Here is a 20997-nt window from a genome sequence, read left to right on the forward strand (position 1 = left end):
TGCAGACAGAAAGGGTAAATACCATGAAATCTGTGTTTTCTCATTTAAACAATAACAATGAGGGTTAGGGATGGGACAGGAATCTAGACTGATAGAAAACATATCTAAATATAGCAAAATGACATTAAGTACATGAAAGTTAAACTGCATACAGTGGTAGTACAGAAGTGTTTATGTTATCTAATTTTAAGGTGAAGAATGAGTGAAGAATTAAGGTCAAGTCTATAGTACAGAAAGTTGGTTTAAGGTACGCAATCCCAGCTACATAAACAACATAGCTGGAGTTGACGTACATTAAGCTGAACTTTGGTGCCATTCCCACAGCAGGAAGTCCATGGGTGAAACACACTTATTGACTTTCCATACTCCTTGTGAAAGTGAGGAGTAACAGCACTGATGGGGAGAAGGGTGCCCTCAGAGCTTATTGGAGAGTGGGGTTGGGGCGCTCTTGACAAGAAACTTGGCTGGGGTACAGGTGCTTGTCCCACTCCCTGTAAGGAGCACCTGACAGGGCAGAACAGGATAAGCACTCTTGCCCCAGCCACACTCCTCAGCAGGAGCATTCCAACGCCGCTCCAAATATTTGTTCTAATGACGACGGTTATAAAATTCAGATTGATGTTTACAATAATATGGTTGGTGTGCCCATTTTATTAAGCCATAGGCCACACATACACCCAGATGCGCCTCTTCAGAGCAAGCGCTGAGAGATGGTTTGCTGCTGTTGACCGATGCAGATCAGATACACATTGTTTCTAGTCAATGTTGGTCAGATGTGGATCCACATGTTTATATCCACACAGGGCTGTACTCATATGAAGAGTATGGGTGACTACACAGATCAAGACAACACCTATCTCTGTGGAGATCAGTGCTCTGCTCTAGGGATGTTAAGGACTAGTCAACTAGTTAAATGCTTATCAGATAGTCAACAGGATAGCTGACTAGTCGTTTCCCTCCCTTGCTGCCTCTATCAGAGAGGCAGCAAGGTGTGTGTGTGGGGGGGGGGGGGGGGGAGAAGATGGGGTAATTCAAATCAGCAATGCCGTACGGAGCACTGCCCCTTTGAAATGCCTTGTGCAGCCTTTCAAAGGGGAAGTGCAGCACAAAGACCAGGATCAGCTGGGGATTCCCCAGATAACCCCGGGCTCCATGAAGTGCAGCCCCTTTGAAAGGCTTCATGCAGTACTAATCGAATAGTGCAAAAGCGCATCCAAAGTGCATCAACTATTTGATTAGTCAATTACATGCTACTTAACATCCTTACTCTGCTCCCTTCCACGCTAAGCAGGGGGCGGCCCTCTGAGACTATGGATGACTTACAGGGAAGACAAGTGTTTTTTTAAATAAGGCAATATCGCTAAAAAAAGGACTGAGGCAGATGCTTCCCTTAAGCGGCCTCCTCCGCCCCGCTACATCCCAACAGGCCAGACAAAGCCAGACCAGACCCTTCCCGCAGCGGGACCGGCGAGCTAAGGTGACCTTGTTCCCACCCCCAAGAACGAGAACACAAGCGATGGCTCCCCAGCCTCTCAGCCCAGGCGCCGCATGGAGACAGGCCGGACTGTGCCAATACTCTCGGGGAAAGGGGTGCACAGGCCTCGGGCAGAAGCGGGACCAGCCGCTCTCTCTACCTTGCAGACAGGAGCCGGGATGCTGTGCTCCTCCCTCTCCGCTCCCTGCGGGCCCCGCTTGGCCCACGGCCCGCTGCCATCGGGAGCCCCCCTGGCTCGCTTCTTGGGCCGCGCCGCAGCCCCTCCACGCTTCCTCTTGGCCGCCGCCATCTTCATTACACGTGACGCGTCCGTCACCCGGAAGCTGCTCTGCTCTTCCGCCCCTCGCTCTATGGTCAGCGCCGCCGCGCTGCCCGGCTCTGGGCGGCCTTCGTGTTACGACAGCCGTAAGGCACGGCGGCGAGCGCCGCCTCGTAGGGAATAGGTAGGATCCGGGTGCGGCTTCTCCCCATCCCCGCTCGGCCCGGGGCCGCCGGCTCCCCAGCGCGGGCCCGTTGGCCTGCGAGCGCCTCGTGCAACGGGACCGTCCGTGTCGCCCAAGCTGGGGCGCCGCCGGCTGGGAGCCGCGTGGGGCGCTCTGCCCTGCAGCGCCCGGGACACGGGCCTTGGCTCGGCGGGCTGCAGCGCCAGTGGACGGGGCGCGTGGTAGCCAGCGACCGGCGCGGCCTGGGGCCGCTGTTCCTCCGCCGCTTTCATTGCACTGAACTCCAGCCCCTCTCGCGGGCAGCAGCAATAGCGACACGTTTACACTTGTACCGTCTGGTCACTTTCACCACCGCATTGCTGCCGGGGCGTCATCGCAGCTGCCAGCCGGGCAGCCGTTCCCGCCTGTCCTTGACCACCAGCGGGTTAGAGTAACAGAAGTATGTGACCTCTGTTTTAGGTTCTCTTTGACACTGCCCCTGCAGGCCTCACATATACGGTCACAGGGAAGATTGGAGTGGTGAATGCAAACGAATAATGCCCCTCTCTACTCAGCTGGAAACTGCCGATGATCAGTATGTTTTAGTCGCCAGTCTTGACAATGTCAGAAACCTCTCGAATATCCTAAAAGCGATTCATTTTAAAGACTATGCAACGTGTTTTGCAACTAGAAATGGAATCAAGGTAACAGTGGAAAATGCAAAATGTGTGCAGGCAAATGCCTTTATTCAGGTAAGGAGCCCAGCACATCATCAGACCATTAATATATCTGTCATCAGTCTTTCACGTGTTTAAAATTACAGTTTTTTTCCCTTTTTCTTGCACTTGGTAGTGGCTTTCCCAATGGACATAATCCAGTCAAACAAAAAACAAAAAGATGAGACCAGTGGATGCAAGGCATTAGATATCTCAGTTCTAGACTTGCAATAGTGTAGATGTTGATAGTATTCAGAAATGCTGGAGTTAAATTCTTAATGTATCAGAGATGGAAATGTTTTGCTATTTTATTATTGTTACTAGCAGACTTACTCAGCATTGATTGCCTACATCTGATGTGGGTGGGGGTGTGGTGGGGAATGATGACCCTGTGTGGGCTGGAGTTGGAGGGGAGGGGCAGCTCAGTGCTTGCCAGGGGGCCTGGGCCAGGGACATGGGAAGGCCCAGACCAGGGTTTGGGAAGTGGGGGCAGGGTGATGGGTGCATGAAGGTCTCTCCCAGGCTGCTGGGGGTCCTATGGGGCAGCTGGGGTTGGGTTGGCCAGCCCCGATGGTACGGCAGGTGGAGGGGTTTTAGACAGGGAGGCCACTTACAATTGGCAGCTAAGGTGGTAGAGTCCCATCCTCAGCTGGTCACTCTTGCTAGTGTGGCTGCCCTCATTGATCACTCTGCAGGATAGCTCTCCTGTGGGCTCACTACCCCCCAGTAGTGAGTGTGAGGATCTCTCCTCTCTGCTCCCCTCCCTTTCCATGTAATGGAAAACTATCAAATTCTAGGCACATCTCATTTTCTTGGCACAACCAAACCCTGAATTTGCCCAGGTTTATCCGTTAATTCTAGCCCATGGAGCTGTTTGCCCACCATGAAAGGCAGCAGCAGGAGGAGGGGGTAGGCGGGAGCTGATGCTTGCAGACAGCCGGCTCCCCGTGAGCACCAGCTCCCTCCTGCCTACCCACCCTCCATGTGTTAACATATAACCACTAAAAATTTCAGCAGTCACATGCTTACACAAATACACAGTTTTTAACATCCTTACTACACACCAAATTTGGTGGCCCTAGCTCTTACCATTTAGGAGGAGTTTGTGAACAAATGGACTGACACGCACATGCACTTTAAAAAATATAGATAGATAGCATGTGAGAGGATCACCATTATTTTTGCATTGAGTCTTGTATTAGCACATAGTATGAAGCCACTGTGAGATGAGAGAGCATTAAATAAGCCAGGGAAAGTATGAGAGAGACTAGAATTATCTAGAACAAAAAACAGGACTATGTAGCACTTTAAAGACTAACAAGATGGTTTATTAGGTGGGCCAGACCCACTTCCTTAGATCAAATACTGTAGTGGAAGAATATTGTCACAACCATCTATACCAAAGCATACAATTAAAAAAATGAACACATCTGAAATTTGATTTGTCCTTTTCACATGTGTGCATTTTTTAAAATTGTATCCTTTGGTATATATGGTTGTGACAATTTTCTTCCACTATTTGATCTGAGGAAGTGGCTCTGGCCCACGAAAGCTCATCACCTAATAAACCATCTTGTTAGTCTTTAAAATGCTACATAGTCCTGTTTTTTGTCCCAGCTACACCAGACTAACACGGCTACATTTCTGTCTCTACAATTATCTAGGAATGGAAACAAAGTATTTGACAGAAGGACTGTTGGAGAGAATAAGGAATGGCATGCAGTTTATTTTAGGTGCTGGAGAGGAAGTATCAAAATGGTAGGAATAAGGTGGAGAATCTGACCCAGCGAGTGCCATGCAATACTGCTGGATGTTAGTTAGAGGTGGAAAAAGACCTTGTAGGTCAGGGAAGAGCAAAATAAGGCCTGCAGGCTGGATGCAGCTTAACAAACCACTGGATGCAGCCCATGGACACAGCAAAGAGCCTCACACAGGCTCCCTGCCTGCCCCTCTTCCGTACGTTGCTCAGAAAAGTGACTTGTCGGGCCATTTGTCTGGGGAGGGGAAGAGGTTCCATGTGCTGCCCCTGCCCCTACCACAATTCCAATGGTCGGTTTCTGGCCAATGGGACCTGCCTGTTTGAAGCACAGCAGCATGCAAAGTACCTCTCCTCTCCAGCTCTTAGCTGTACACACATACAAATGACCCTGCACCCATATGCTACTTAACACAAACCCTCTGCCCTCCCTCCTGTACCACTCTAGGTCACAACCCAAACTCCTGTACCCCAGTCCCCTGCCCCATGTCGCAACCCCCTCCTGCCATGGGTCACAATCCAAACCCTTGCACCCCCTCTTGTACCTCAGGTCACAACTGCCACCTTCACATAAACTCCCTCCCAAAGCTCGCAACCCCTCATGCACCCCAATCACTTCAAGCTCTCTTCTGCATCCAGCCTCATAAGAATGGCCATACTGGTTCAGACCAAAGGTCCATCTAGCCCAGTATCCTGTCTTCCGACAATGGCCAGTACCAGGTACCCCAGAAGGGGTGGACCGAAGACAATGATCAAGCAGTTAGTCTCCTGTCATCCTTCTCCAGCCTTTGACAAACAGAGGCCAGGGTCACCATTCCTTACCCCCTAGCTAGTATCCTTTTATGGACCTAACCTCCATGAATTTAGCTAGCTCTTTTTTAAAACTCTGTTATAGTCCTAACCTTCCCAGCCTCCTCTGGCAAGGAGTTCCACAGGTTGACTGTGCACTGTGTGAAGAACAACCTCCATCCCAGATCCCACACCTCCTCCATTAATATAATGGAAAAGTCCTACCCTTGACCATTTTCTATATTCTTGGAGTGGACCCCATCAAAAATTATTGCCCACCCCTGTGTAGGTCATTATGTGCAGCCTCAAAGGCCAGTGCTGGATTGCTCATTATGGATATATTCTTCACATCAGACAAAGCTATGAATATAGATGGATCATATTAATGATCCAATCACTTCCCTAATGGAAGACAGTTCTACAGTTGACTAAATATCACTTTTTGAAAACTTTTTACTAATATTCAGCCTTATTTCCCTTTCCCTAATACCATCCCATTATTTGCATTTATGCATCATCTTCCATTTCAGGATCTCAAAATTTTCTGCATTCAGATATCATCCATCTTTTAAGGAGTTCACTGTTGTCTTAAGTTATCAAGCAATTACTGTAGTGAGCCCTACTGTACTGAGTTCACTCCTCTTGACATACATCTCGTTGCATCTCTCCTGACCCCTAAACAATACTTTAAATTATTTTTTCTCAACATGTGTTTAATATGATTACTATTGACACTTACCCTTTTCAGATATCTCTAATAACGTTTCGTGTAATTAAATCTATCCCTCCAAATAAGGTGTAGGGATAATTAAAAAAAGAACCACAAAGGGAATTGAAGGGAGCAAAAAGAAAATTAGCTCTTTCTGTAGTCTTAAATTTTTACCTACTTGCTTGGTTTTATTTTTTTGATTTTTAAGAAGTCATATTTTGTTTAATGAGTTCACTTATTTCTGCTGCTGCTTGTTTACTTGACTGTTAGATTAAGAGCTCCTCAAGGCAAAAATTGTGCTGTCTTCTGTTTTTGGAAGCACTTATCATCCAAGGCATACTGGAAATGACAAGTTGTGTTTTTTAAGTTGTATAGTAGTGCACTGAACATCTGCTGATTGATGGAGAGAGCTTTCTGCTTTAACATTTATAGCTTATTAAAAAATTGTAAAAGGCTACTGTCATCCAAATGTCATACTTATCTGGTTTTTCTTTGTCTAAGCTATGTACTAATTCTTAAAAGATCCTGACTACATGCACTTAGTTTACATCTTGTTGCACTCTTGATGGTGAATACTATGGATTTATAGAGATGATTAAGTCACTGTTACTACATAAAGGGGAACAAATGTTGTTGTACCTCTTCCATACATATACTTTTATTTTATTTTACAGGCAGGGATTTTTCAAGAATTTATTATACAGGAAGAGTCGGTGATGTTTCGAATCAATTTGGCTGTTCTTTTAGACTGCTTGACCATCTTTGGTACAAATTCTTTGCCAGGTATTGTGTGTGCATATTCTGACCTGATGCTCTTGATAATTAGAAAGAAACTTGTGTTTCTGCCCATCTCCAAGTAACTTTATGAAAGTGATCGTTCCAGTCATTTTAAAATACCCTACCCTTTCCCCCACTAAGTCTCTCCCCACCCCATGAAAAACAGCTACCATTGATTGATTAGGCCACACGTTAGCTTCTTAAGTTGCTGCAACTGTATGCTGTGATAATTGCTTGTGTGGCCACAAGGGTAAATACTCAACTGAATCCAGATACTATGGGTACGTCTAGACTACATGCCTCTGGCGACAGAGGCATGTAGATTAGGCTACCCGACACAGTAAAATGAAGCGGCGATTTAAATAATCGCCGCTTCATTTACATTTACATGGCTGCCGCGCTGAGCCGACAAACAGCTGATCAGCTGTTTGTCGGCTCAACGCGATAGTCTGGACGCTCCCCTGCCGACATCAAAGGTATTTGTCGACCACCCAGGTATGCCTCATCCCAGGAGGCATACCTGGGTGGTCGACAAATACCTTTGATGTCGGCAGGGGAGTGTCCAGACTATCGGGTTGAGCCGACAAACAGCTGATCAGCTGTTTGTCGGCTCAGCGCGGCAGCCATGTAAATGTAAATGAAGCGGCGATTATTTAAATCGCCGCTTCATTTTACTGTGTCGGGTAGCCTAATCTACATGCCTCTGTCGCCAGAGGCATGTAGTCTAGACGTACCCTCAGTGATGGAAAAGATAGCAGCGGACACAGCTATAAGTAAAGGGGCAGTGAAAGGTTCCAAATTAGATGTCGTGAGTTTAGATGACAAACTGTTCATAAATATAAGATTTGTAAGAGAAATGGTAGTGGAATCTTAGAATCATAGGGTTGGAAGAGACCTCAAGGAGTCATCTAGTCCAACCCCCTGCTAAAAGCAGTACCAATCCCAACTAAATCATCCCACCCAGGGCTTTATCGAGCCAAGACTTAAAAACCTCTAGGGACAGAGATTTCACCACCTCCCTAGGTAACCCATTCCAGGACTTCACCACCCTCTTAGTAAAACAGATTTTCCTACTATCAAACCTACACCTCTCCCACTACAACTTGAAACCATTGCTCGTTTTGTCATCAGTCACTACTGAAAACAGCCTTTCTCTGTCCTCTTTGGAACTCCCTGTCAGGTAGTTAAATGCTGCCATCATATCTCCTCTCACTCTTCTGTAGACTAAATAAGCCCAAATCTCTCAGCCTCTCCTTATAAGTCATGTGCTCCAGCCCTCTAATCATTTTGCTGTCCTCCACTGGACTTTCTCCAGTGCGTAAATGGGCTTTCTGTTATGAGGGCCCGGAATTGGACACAATGCTCTAGTGCCGAATAAAGGGGAATAATCACTTGTCTAGATCGGCTGGCAGTGCTCCTCCTAATGCACCCTAATATGCCATTAGCCTTCTTGGCTACACAGGCACACTGACTCATATCCAGCTTCTCATCCACTGTAATCCTCAGGTCCTCTTCTGCCAAACTGCTGCTTAGCCTGTCAGTCCCCAGCCTGTAACTCTGCTTGGTACTCTTCTGTCCCAAGTGCAGGATTCTGCACTTGTCCTTGTTGAACCTCATCAGATTTCTTTAGGCCCAATCTTCCAGTTTGTCTAGGTCACTCTGGACCCTATCCCTACCTTCCAGTGTATCTACCTCTCCCCCTAGCTTAGTGTCAGCTGCAGACTTGCTGAGGGTGCAATCCATCCCCTCATCAAGGCAATTAATAAAGACGTTGAACAAAACACCCTTGGGGCACTACACTTGATACTGACCACCAAACAGATATTGAACCATTGATCATTATTTGTTGAGCCTGACAATCTAGCCAACTTTCTCTCCACCTTATAGTCCATTTATCTAATCCATACTTCCTTAATTTGCTGGCAAGAATATTTTGGGAGATTGTACCAAAATTGTGCTAAAGTCAAGGTATATCATGGACATCGCCTTCCCCATGTCATCTTGTGATTATACACAGATCTATGAAATGTTAAGGCACAGGCCTTGTCTACCCTTCTGTGGTAAGTTGACCCAAATTACCCTACTCCAGTTATGTGAATAACATAACAGGAATTGATGTAGCTTATGCACAGTGCAAATGGGAGAAACTCTCCCATTGGCTTTCCTTATTCTTCTTGGAGAGGTGGAGTATCAGAGTCTACCAGAAAGTGCTCTGCCATTGATTTAGCAGGTCTTTACTAGACCTGCTAAATCTACACTGCTGAATTGATTGCAGCAGTACCGATCTAGCACTAAGTATAGACAAGCCCAAGGAGGGGCCAACTATTATGAGTAGAAGGAAATCCATTAATGGTGTTTCTGATAAAAAGCCAACTGCATGCTTGGTGTTTATGGTCTTTTCTTTCTGTAGCTTTCAAACAATTCATTACACTTCAGCAATCCTAAACTATTGTAAAAACATTCATATAACTCAATAATGACTATACTCTTTCTAGGTAAAGTAGAACCTGAAATTTAAGAACTGATCTGTCAACCATATATCTCATTTGGAACCAGAAGTATGCAATGAAGACAGGAATAGAGACAAAAGAAAAGCAAATACCATGCAGTATTATTAATGTAAACTAAAATTATAAAGGAAAAGCAACATTTGTTTTCTGCATACTAAAGGTTCAATGCTGTATGAAGTCAATGTTCAGTTATAAATCTTTGAAAGAACTTATCCCATTATTTTCAAAATTACGAATGTCTGTGCTATTTCTGTGGCCTCTCCATTATGCTATAGCATCTGAGCACCTTGAAAACAATTAATCTTTACAACATGTTTGGAGTATTATCCCCATTTTAAGACAGGGAACTGAAACAGAGAAACTGTTATTTGTCCAGGTTTATACAGGCAGACCTTTACTGAATTCTGTCTCAATCACAAAATCGCCACACAATTTAGGATGATTGACAATCTCTTTATGAAAACTCCAGGATAATAAACTGTGATCTAAGCATGGCTAGAGTCCAGGCCTCCAAAGGTCATGCCATCTAGTCTCAGAATGCTAATTTTATCATCATTTCAGGTACTTCAACAGCACTTCGAATGTGTTACCGTGGTTATGGCTACCCCTTGACCCTATTTCTAGAAGAAGGAGGTGTGGTAACTGTGTGTAAAATTAACACTCAAGAACCCGAAGAAACACTAGATTTTGATTTCTGCAGTACAAATGTGGTTAATAAAATTATCCTGCAGTCAGAAGGATTACGTGAAGCATTTGCTGAATTAGATATGACCAGCGAGGTCTTGCAGATTACGATGTCCCCGGACAAACCTTATTTCAGGTATGAGAAAGTGCATGTCCATTTCAAAGGTTCATGTGTAGCAACTTGAATTGCTCTTTGATGGTTTGGAAATATTGTTTCTCCTTCAGTATAATACAGATCTGCATCATATTTATTTAAATATGTCTTCTATTATAATGGTTTACTGCATCACATATGAAGGTTTCAGTTATTCAAACAAGGTATTAGGCAACAGTTCATCCTTATTTCTCAGCCTGATGGTTTTGCCTACAGAATGCATCATTTTAAGATTAGCATCCAGTTGAAATCTTAGTTTAAGCGGATACAAAATACCAGATAAAAGGAGTTTTATTCCTTGTGAAACAAATTCCAGGGTGTTTTGAATCCATTCACTCAGTATTTTTGTTATAAAGAATAAAATCTGCATGGTCTTGGAAAAGGTGACTGATCAGGGCTGAAAAATCAGCACTTGCATGCTGCAGGATGTAGGGGAACTCCTGAGCCTTACATATTCCTAGCAGCTCTATAATCAGGTACTGCACAGCGTGTTTCTTTCACTTTCTGGTAGTATAGCAGATTGTGCCCTCTAGGTGCTAATGTAAGATGATAATCATTCATATTAGCATAATTCTGCTGCTATCAGGAGAACTCTTGAGTGCCACAGATAAGAACGGCCGTACTGGGTCAGACCAAAGGTCCATCTAGCCCAGTAGCCTGTCTGCCGACAGTGGCCAGCACTAGATGCCACAGAGAAGATGGACCGAAGACAGTGATCAAGCGATTTGTCTCCTGCCATCCTTCTCTAGCCTCTGACAGACAGAGGCCAGGGACGCCATTTCTATCCCCTGGCTAATAGCCTTTTATGGACCTAACCTCCATGAAATTATCTAGCTTCTCTTTAAACTCTGTTATAGTCCTAGCCTTCACAGCCTCCTCTGGCAAGGAGTTCCACAGGTTGACTACACGCTGTGTGAAGAACTTTCTTTTATTTGTTTTAAACCTGCTACCCATTAACTTCATTTGGTGTCCTTTAGTTCTTCTATTATGGGAACTAATAAATAACTTTTCTTTATCCGCCCTCTCCACACCACTCATGATTTTATATATCTCTATCATATCCCCCCTCAGTCTCCTCTTTTCTAAACTGAAAAGTCCCAGTTGTTTTAACCTCTCTTCATATGGGACCCATTCCAAACCCCTAATCATTTTAGTTGCCCTTTTCTGAACCCTTTCCAAGGCCAAAATATCTTTTTTGAGGTGAGGAGACCAAATCTGTACATAGTATTCAAGATGTGGGCATACCATAGTTTTATACAGGGGCAGTAGGATATTCTTTCATTTTCTATCCCTTTCTTAATAATTCCTAGCATCCTATTTGCCTTTTTGACTGCCGCTGCACATTGTGTGGAAGTTTTCAGAGAACTATCCACGATAACTTCAAGATCTCTTTCCTGATTTGTCGTAGCAAAATTAGCCCCCATCGTACTGTACGTATAGTTGGGGTTATTTTTTCCGATGTGCATTACTTTATACTTATCCACATTAAATTTCATTTGCCATTTTGTTGCCCAATCATTCAGTTTGGTGAGATCTTTTTGGAGTCCCTCAGAGTCTGCTTCTATCTTGACTATCCTAAACAGTTTGGTATCATCCAAAAACTTTACCACCTCACTGCTTACCCCTTTCTCCAGATCATTTATGAATAAGTTGAAAAGGATTGGTCCCAGGACTGACCCTTGGGGGACACCACTAGTTATCCCTTTCCATTCTGAAAATTTACCATTTATTCCTACCCTTTATTTCCTGTTTTTTAACCAGTTCTCAATCCATGAAAGGACCTTCTCTCTTATCCCATGGCAATGTAATTTACACAAGAGCCTTCGGTGAGGGACCTTGTCAAAGGCTTTCTGAAAATCTAAGTATATGTTATGCTTGTGATTCATTCTAATAGAAAATTAAATGCTAGCATTGTAATCTCATTTTTCATGAAGACTAGGTAGCTTGTTAAACCCTTCTGCTTTAAAAATTGTCCTGATGAATAACATTATTTTCAGTTGTTGCCACTTTTCAAATTCAATGGTGCCAATATCAAATACTTTGTTGTGTTGGTGTATTTTGTCTTTTAGATTATCCACCTTTGGAAATGCAGGAAGTGCTCATCTTGACTATCCCAAAGACTCTGATTTGATAGAAGCATTTCACTGTAACCAGACCCAGACAAACAGGTCAGTGATTAGGGCAATAATAGTAGTAGTCTGACTACACTTTCTTACAAACAGAACATGTGGTTGTCTGTTACTGAAATGTCTGACTTTCCCTAAAATATAGAGCAGTATTTAAACATTTTTGACAGATTTTTTTTCATCTGGTCAAAAGCTGAATAAAAAGAATTAGTGTATAAAGTGTATTACTGTTGATACAGTAATAGGAAAAAGTTAAACCGTACTGTAAAACTATACTGTAGTTAAATGTGTTGCTAGTGAGTTTTGTCAGTTTTGGTCCATTACTTGAGAATAAGGTTTCAGCCACTGTTATGTTTTATATGTTTGAATATGGCCTTTTTTTTACCTGCAGGTATAAAATCTCCTTGCTCAAGCCATCTACTAAGGCACTAGGTTTATCTTGTAAAGTGTCTATTCGGACAGATAATCGGGGATTCCTTTCACTGCAGTACATGATTAGGAATGAAGATGGACAGATCTGTTTTGTTGAGTACTATTGTTGCCCTGACGAGGACATTACTGATTCAGAACTCTAGCTATATGATATGGACTGTGCATTTCATTTATGGTTATTCAGAATGATAAAATATTTAATTAAAAAACTTGAAAGTTGCCAAATTGAAAACCCAGAGAATGGACATCCACAGAAAGGAACAGAACAAGCAGCTACAATGAAGCTTCTCCAATATTACTTTGCTCGTGTTTCTCACTCTGACCTAGAACGACCAGAAAAGATAGTTTAATCCTTGGCCTCTGGACTGAGGCTGATAAGGTGCTCTGATGGTGGTTTATTTGGTGATTATTCCAAGTTTGCACATCACAAACAGCCTCTGGGGTATTCTGTCACCATTGTTGGAATAATCACAAACACAAGCAATGCAGTAAATCTGTGGCAATAGTGGTATGCTAATCCAATGGTTTGCTCTAAGAATGGATGAAGCAATTACAGGTGATCAATGTGTGAATCCTGGCTTGTGCTAGTTGGGTTGTTGAAATTATTATAAAGGCTAAAATGTGAGAATACAAGTGGAGAGTGAAATTTGAAACTGACTTCTTAATAACAGTAAACTGCGGTTTTGCCAAAAGTACCAAAAAATTGCTCGTCTTCAGCAAGATTCCAGCTTGCTGTAAACTATTGAATTCTCTGGAATTTCATCAGGGATGAAGCTGGCCTATTTTCCACAGCAGCAGGGCTTGTGCTGCACTGGAAAGTTAGCATGGAACCCAACAAATCACTAAGTATTTGGGCAGTGTCATTTTGGCTTTTTTTTTTTTAATTGACTAATACAACCCCTGATATTGAAGTTTGTTCCTTTTACCAGCTGTCCTCTAATCCCATTTATTCACCACTGCCTTCCAAATCAAAAGTATTTATTTGTTAAGAGTTTTAAGGTAAAAGAGTTTTAAGGTAAAAGAGTATTGGAATATTGGTTTGGGAGAATAAAAAATCCCAAGGAATTTTATTTTTTATATATATATAAAATACTATAGCGTGCCACAATGGGAAGTCAGTTGTCTTTAATTTATCAAATTGTATGAACATTAACAAACCTAGACATATGTACCACATGGATATTTTTCTGCATTTAGAACTGTTTTTGTATTTAATAAAAACGAAGTGAATGAATTATTTCTTAAAAATAAAATGCTATGTTATAAAATTGACTGACTTTGTTTATTCCTAACTGCTATTTCAGTATCACACGGAATCAGAAAGAATGCTAGATAGGTAGTTCATGATATAGATGTTTTGTGAATCCACCATAAGTGGACAAACTTTCAATGACTTGCATTCTGTGCACACTTACTGAAATTACTTCTCCATATTTTCAGAGGGAGGACCAGAACCACAGTGCTAATTGGTTAGACCACCAGTGCAAGTGATGATTTCTTGAGTGAAGGCTTAACAGTCACTTACTTGAGGGTAGCTGGTACTTGCCTTCTGTAGGAATGCGTTGAAGCTCCATACTTCCTTGTTCAATTTTAAAAGCCACGAATCCCAAGTTTTAGGATGAAGACACATTTCCAGTAGTAAATGGACTGCGTTTCATATCAGAAGTTGCATTTGTTCTCTTCAGACATGATTTGTCATAAATGTAGCCAATCTGTTCTAGACATGATTAAACCCTGAATGATAAAGAGATCTTTTGCAATATGAAGAATCCACTGTTTGACCAGACACAGCCACTGCAAATAATGCAACAGGATGAAGGCATGTTACCAACTTGATGTTGCATCAAAATAGGAATAGCAAAATTGCAGTCAGAGATCCAAAGATCAGTGGGCAATCTCTATAGCTCTGTTCAGATAAGTTTTATATTATAGTTAATTATTTATACCCTAGCAGGACCAAAAAATGGCACTCATCCCTATTGTCATAGCAACTGTACAAAGATGATCCCTGACCCACAGATTTTACAAGCTAACTGGAAATAAAAAAAGGAAATAGGTTAATGGTAATAAGATCATGTGATGACTGACATCAGTTGGCTGCTGCAGAACTCAAAGATGCTATTACTAACAATTGTTTATCTAGTGCATACATCACTTACCCATTCAGAGCAACAGGAGTTTACTGCAGTTTTGATAGTTCTATTTTGATGCACTGTCGGATGTTTAATACAATTATTTTTAAAAACAGCTCTCTGGGATTTCACAGCTGCCACATTCACAAAAAAAGATTATTTTGGAGGAGTTTTGGGTATCTAGTTATTGCTTTATCATTATATTTAATTTACATATTCAGATAAATTAATTTTAAAGGCTATATAGAAAACATTGAACTTTTCTCTTAAGATTGCCTCTAACAGTTTTCTCTTTGACAGGAGAGAAATTATTTACTTGGCGTCTTCAGTAACTATGTGTATGATGCCTTGGAGTATGAAGTGCTGAACATCATGACTTGCATCTAATCCCAAATGACTAATGTGATGAAATGGAGCCAATGTCTTAACTAAATTCAACACATTTCTGTAGGGATAACATATTAAAGTATTAAAAATTATTCCCCCAAGAGGAAGTGACTCCCCATAATTTGTTCCCCACAACTACAAGTCTAAGTAGTATAAGTTTAAGTAGAAGAAGCATATAAGTGTTTAGATTTAGTGTTATCAAGCTTGATAAGTGTTTAGATTTATTATTATTATTATTTGTTAAGATTGTTAAATGTTTAGATTTATAATTATTGCCCCTCTAGAATATAATTTGTTAGGAATGTAATATTAGGTCATGTAACTTAAAACTGTTAAAATATAATACTATGTAGCCAGAAACAGCTCCCCTCTCTGTGTCCCAGGGCAGCTCAAACTTATTGTTACACAATTGACGCCCATTCTCTTCAAAGCATTGTGCGATTAGGGTTAATTGCTTCAAAGTGAAACATTGTAACTATAACAGTAACTAACGCAGCACTCAGAGAGAGAATGTTTTAAGAAATGCCACCCAGAAACTTGTGACGTTTTGTAACTACAACTCTTGTATATGTAAAGTTATTATTATACAAAATACTGTATGGGAAACATTAATTAGGGAATGTATGTAAGAGAGAGAGTGCTTGGACGATGAATGAATGGTTTTGAGAGGTGCCAGCCTGAGAATGCAGCAACAAAGGGCTGAAGAAGGCATCAGGTGCCAGTGCAACCAAAAGTTGTCAAGTGGAGAAAACTAAGTACTGGAGGTCCACCCTATGAGATCACTGACAAGCACTTGACAGCCACCCTGGACATCAGCATGATGCAGCAATTCCCATAGACTGGCATAGGAAGAAATTCCTATAAGAACTGGACTAAAAGACTATGGAGTCAGAGTCCAAGGTTTTGCTGCCAGCCCACGAGCAGGTTCAGATGCGCATCTGATCAGGACTTCACTCCCCACTACCATCACTTGTGTACAGAATACCTGGCCAGTATTCTGTCACAAGCAACTTCCAGGCTGGTAACTATAACAAATACACAGACCCTGATTGAATGAATGAATGAATATGAATATATATATATGTATAAGGGTTAAGTAGTGATAGGAATAAGTAGTTAAACAACATTGTTTGCTTCTATTTTTTTATTATTTATTATTATTTTTATAATAACTGTGGTTTTTTGCCTTATTCCCCCTCATTAGATCCTGCTTGCTTTTATTGGTACAACATTTCTGATTTGAACAACCTGGTGTTGTGTTCAAAGACATAGCTGTGACTTGACATTACTTTTGGACATAAGCCTAAAGGCTATGAAAACTATTTTCATTTGTATATGTACAAGTCTGTTTTACACCAACTGTGAGCTTGGCAAGAACAAAGAAATAAAAACAAACTATATAGTACTAGCAGCCAGTAGTGATTAAACAGTTTTATTGTAAACATTCAGAACTTCATTATGTAGTGTTCTTTTTGTATCCTAGGCACCGGATCTTTGCTAAGGTCTCTGTGCCACTATGAAGCACAGACCTCAGGCCTCTAAATTAATAATGGCGGATTCCACAAACATAGGGAAACCCTCAGAGAGAGGTATGATCTTCATAGCAATGGGCTAGTGGCTATTATGCTGACAAGACCACTGGAAAGTAGTGCATGTTGGCCCCAATGCTTCTTAGCTCTGGCATGCACCCATGCCTCAAGTTGAATCCTGAGCTTAATGACTAAGTTCTGCAATGATAAACGTGATCGTCTTTGAGTCAAATTTTAAAAAATGCCTAAGATCCAAAGTGGCTTAGGCTTCTGAATCATGATTATAACACTGTCTAATATTGAGTGCATAATTGTGATCAGCATTATATTAGCAAACTCAACTCTTCATGGCTCTGTTCTAACAGAGTTTGTAGTGAAGATCAAGTGTTAGAGGAATTCCACATCCAAAGAATCAGAGGGGTAGCCGAGTTGTTTTTTAAGTTTTTCCTGTTACAGACAAAACATGTAGATGGTGGTATGAGCTTTTGTGGGTACAACCTACTTCCTCAGATAACGGGAGTGTTGGAAGTCCAGATCCAAGGATAAATAAGGTGTGTGTGTGTGGGGGGGGGGAATTGAAGAGGAGGAAGAAAAAAAGACAGTGAGTAGATAAGCTTCAGAGGGATAGCCGAGTGAGTCTGTAACAGGAAAAAAATTAAACAAGTCTAGTAGCATCTTAAAGACTGAGTAGTTACAGGACACTGATAAGAACCATTAGCACTTGGAAAGGAAGATAGCACCTTCATTGGTTAGTTGGTTGATAATGTGCAAGCCATCCAATATCCCGATTCAAACCATAGGCATGAGAATTAAACTTGGGAATGAAGTTAAGCATTCTGTTTTCTTAGCTGAAGTTCTAAAAGCAGACTATATTTAACACATTGGGTTACTTTCCATGGTTAGATTATAAAAAGGCAAATATACTAATAGGTGGGGGGAATAAGGGTCTAGTCTGGGTTTCTCCATTATGTATATTCTGCTTTCATTACCAAAATCTAGTGGAATGTCTTCAAATAAATGCTTTTAAATGTATGTAAATATGTATTGCTATATCTTTCCCACAGGCAGTCATTTAATCAAGACTTTTGAAATTTATACACATTTTTAATTCCCATCAGTAAAATATCTGATATGCTACATTAGACCCAGACCTTAAAAATATAATAAAAAAATAGGGAAGAATAGGAGGGGGAAGTTTACCTGGAACGTTGATGCTTTTTCCTAAACTAAAGCAAATATAAACAGAATTTTCTGTTGAGTTAATGGTAACAAGTAGATTGTATTTGAGTTCTCTCATTAATCCTCCAATTTAGATTTACTTTGCTGTCAATTGCTAAGAATCCAACATTTTTTGCCAACTGTTTTCTTCAGTGCTGTCTATTTTATCTACTTCACAAGTCTGTTTCCTTCATGGACTGCTGGAGACCTACAATAGAGGAAACATTAGGTAATTTTATTTTCCTTGGCATTCTTCATATTTCTTTATTTGTAGACTACATATCCCTGAAAATTGTGTTCTCATTAGGCAAACCAGAGAATGTCATAAGACCTGCTTTTTTATAAAATGAGACTCAACAGCTCAGATTAGTTCTACAAGTTTTATGTTTATCCATTTCTCTAGATTAGTGGTCCCCAACCTTTTTGGGGCTGCTAGGGGTGGGGCCGCTCATACACCGCGTGCCTGGGGAGTGGGGCTGCGCCCATGCCTGGGGGGTGGGGCCGCATGTGCGCCCGGTGTCCGGGGCGCAAGAATGGCTTGGACCAGCCCTGATCACTCGGCGGGTGCACATAAATGCTCCGGCGGGCGCCATGGCTCCCATGGGTACTGCACTGGGGACCACTGCTCTAGATACTTATCTCAATATTTTAGTAAACCATCTTGTTAGTCTTTAAAGTGCTACATAGTCCTGTATTTTGTTAAATGCCTTACCCAAATTGTACCCAAACATCTTGCCTTTTGAGATTCATGCTCTGGTTCAGAAGGATACAGTGATCATTTCACAAGATAACCACTACATTTTGGTGCCTTGTGAAGTACTGGAAAAACTGAGAAAAATCCATGTTTCTGTCAGGTTTCCCAACAAAGGTGTAAAGGAATTGTTCTCTTATCTCACTTAGGTCATCTCACATGCAGTTTAGAATGGGAATTCCTGGGGTGAGACTGCATTATCTCCTGTGCTTCAGAAGGATGAGTGCACTACTGGCACTTTGCTAATAATAATGTTATGCTGGAATGGCCAATGGCTGCCATCAAGTGAGTTTTTGATCTACAGACATTGACAGATATGAGTGCTCATGGACATGATAGACACCTTTTATTTAGGCTAAATGGAAGAAGCAATTAATCTGGTTTATGGAGAAAGGCAACTAAAACAACAGATGCATCCATTTGAGGCGAGCAAGGTCTGAAGAAGAATTAACTCAAAATAGGCTTGGTTTCCCTGGGACTGATTGTAAATGCAGGAACTGAGACATTGACTGGTGGAGCATATTGTTTTTTTCAGGAGAAGAAAGCCAAGAGACAGTGAGGGAAACAGGGTGAGGTTGGCTCTGAGAGGAAGCCAGGAGTGAAATTGTGTACAAAATGTTAGTTGAGAAGACAGACATGGATTTCTGAATGGGAAACTTGCCTGCTGCTGTTTATTTCTATTGTGTTCAGAGGAACAGGATGCTGTATATATCTTTTGCAAATAAATGGGATTAATAAAAGAAATATCTGACTCGTCTCATTAATTTCTAATGGAAACAACTGGGTTGCTGAATCCTGGATAACTTTTTGGGCAGTGGGCAGGAATAGTTAATACAACATAGCCTTCCATTTATTATATTCCTGCTAGCCTGCTCATTATCCTCTCCATAATGGTGGTTGAGTCCCTTCCTTCTACTCATGATTTTGTGCCTTATGTCACACTGAACTTATGCTTCCGTTTCCCATGAACTAAGCACTCTCTAGTTCTTTTTATACCTTGTTTTTAAGACTCACTTGTTTTGCTCACCTCCTATTGTGTTCTATAGTGTTCTCTATTCCCATTCTTTGTTTTCAGTGTATCCAACTAGTTTAAATTGTAAACTCTTTGTGGCCAGGCCCTGTCTAAACTATGCCATGTAAAGTACTCTACACATACGCAGCACAAGGTTTAGCGAGTAGCAGGGGTTAAATAGATGAGTGAAAATAAAAATGCTAATATAGAACATTATCATTCTGAATGAAATTGCTGTAGTTCAAAGATTTATTTTCACAGTTGCAGCCCTAATCCTTAGATTAACTTCTAAAAGAGCAATAGCAGCACTCAATCAAGTGGAGAATTAACACAGAATTCAGTGGGAACAAATGAGCAAGAAATTTTAGAAACCTGTTTTCGCTGAACAAATACCAGACAGTAACAACTTTCAGACCCGCTAACCTGATGTGAATTAGAACCAGTAATTCAATGGAAAAAGGCTCCATGTGCCATGGTTAATTGCATTGCATGAGATATCCAGGCACTGATTCTGGCATCCATTCCAGATCCCCCACACGCATGCACAGAAGCAACGAGTTGTCAGTTCTGTAACATATGGTGTGTGCAAAGGGAGCAAGATAGCACAGAATGTTCCAGGGCAGCTAGACTACTGGCAATCCACTGGCTACCCAGCCACAGGCTGTACTTACAAGATTGCTCTAACTTACAGTGGGAGCTACTTTGCCACCCTTCACCCCCACTAGCCTAGAGTCCTCCTGCCCTATGCCTCTGTAGATCTGCAGCTCAGAGTCCAACTCCTGCCCCCCTCCTCTTGTCAGAAATCCCAGCTTAATTTTTAACTCCGGTCATCTGAAGAAGTGGGCTGTGCCCATGAAAGCTCATGATACCATCTACATGTTTTGTTAGCCTATAAAGTGCTACCAGACCATTTGTTGTTTTTTCTGCTTAATTTTGTTCTTTATTAAACAAGACTCCAGATATGAACATTTGATGCTAGCAACCTGCTACGTGTCCTGGGGCAGGTACAGTGTCGTGAGCGTTCTCAGGAATAACAAGAATGATATAATATTACACTATAAATAATAATGCTGATGATATCACCTCTCTAATGCAGTCAGGAGATCTTGCGTCTCTTTGGGTTTCTTGTTACGAGGCCCATAAACAGCTATTTGAATCGCCAAACGCTGTTTAGCAGAAAATGAACAGGAAGTGATACATTATATAACCCAAATTAAAATCAAATCACAGTTCCTAAGTACTAATTATGCCTAGTTTTCTATATATTAGCAAACGAGCTCAAGTGCCTATAAAGGACTTCAATAACATCAGAGGAATATTTTTAAAAATGGCTGAGTGTTGTAGAATTAAATACATGGGCATAATATAAATAACAACAGCAGTGTTATACAGCAGTTT

At 41.6% G+C, this 20997-nt stretch overlaps 3 protein-coding genes across 17 annotated transcripts in view; 1 reads left to right on the forward strand and 2 right to left on the reverse strand.

Moving 5' to 3' along the window:
- BRIX1 (biogenesis of ribosomes BRX1) overlaps window positions 1–1818 on the reverse strand; it is a 16196-nt gene extending 14378 nt beyond the window's left edge. Inside the window, exon 1 of the mRNA XM_075932581.1 lies at window positions 1635–1818. Coding sequence (XP_075788696.1) covers window positions 1635–1790 — 156 coding nt within the window. The 5' untranslated portion in view covers window positions 1791–1818. The remainder of the gene's footprint in view (window positions 1–1634) is intronic.
- Window positions 1814–14191, forward strand: RAD1 (RAD1 checkpoint DNA exonuclease). The gene is made up of 6 exons (XM_075932582.1): window positions 1814–1938; window positions 2398–2669; window positions 6562–6670; window positions 9736–9994; window positions 12082–12180; window positions 12530–14191. The coding sequence occupies exons 2-6, from the start codon at window positions 2475–2477 to the stop codon at window positions 12711–12713; spliced, it is 846 nt and encodes a 281-aa protein (XP_075788697.1). The 5' UTR covers window positions 1814–1938; window positions 2398–2474; the 3' UTR covers window positions 12714–14191.
- Window positions 14169–20997, reverse strand: part of TTC23L (tetratricopeptide repeat domain 23 like) — a 40069-nt gene continuing 33240 nt past the window's right edge. For 11 of the 15 annotated variants that reach the window (XM_075932561.1, XM_075932575.1, XM_075932571.1 and 8 more), the window contains 3 exons: window positions 20683–20765; window positions 17819–18044; window positions 16506–16816 (listed from right to left, as the gene is read on the reverse strand). In XM_075932561.1, coding sequence (XP_075788676.1) covers window positions 18005–18044; window positions 20683–20765 — 123 coding nt within the window. In that variant the 3' untranslated portion in view covers window positions 16506–16816; window positions 17819–18004. Of the gene's footprint in view, window positions 14365–16505; window positions 16817–17818; window positions 18045–20682; window positions 20766–20997 lie in introns of those variants that run through there. The other 4 variants (XM_075932562.1, XM_075932563.1, XM_075932564.1 and 1 more) reach the window with 4 other exon arrangements.

The sequence above is a fragment of the Pelodiscus sinensis genome, chromosome 6 (genome assembly GCF_049634645.1).
Source record: "Pelodiscus sinensis isolate JC-2024 chromosome 6, ASM4963464v1, whole genome shotgun sequence".
Classification (NCBI taxonomy): domain Eukaryota; kingdom Metazoa; phylum Chordata; order Testudines; family Trionychidae; genus Pelodiscus; species Pelodiscus sinensis.

Excerpts from the sequence above, each read along its gene's own strand:
- RAD1 (XM_075932582.1), top strand. The coding sequence starts at position 2,475 with ATGCCCCTCTCTACTCAGCTGGAAACTGCCGATGATCAGTATGTTTTA. Across the intron at positions 2,670-6,561 it reads AGGCAAATGCCTTTATTCAG|GCAGGGATTTTTCAAGAATT; the intron begins GTAAGGAGCCCA and ends TTTATTTTACAG. Across the intron at positions 6,671-9,735 it reads TGGTACAAATTCTTTGCCAG|GTACTTCAACAGCACTTCGA; the intron begins GTATTGTGTGTG and ends TCATCATTTCAG.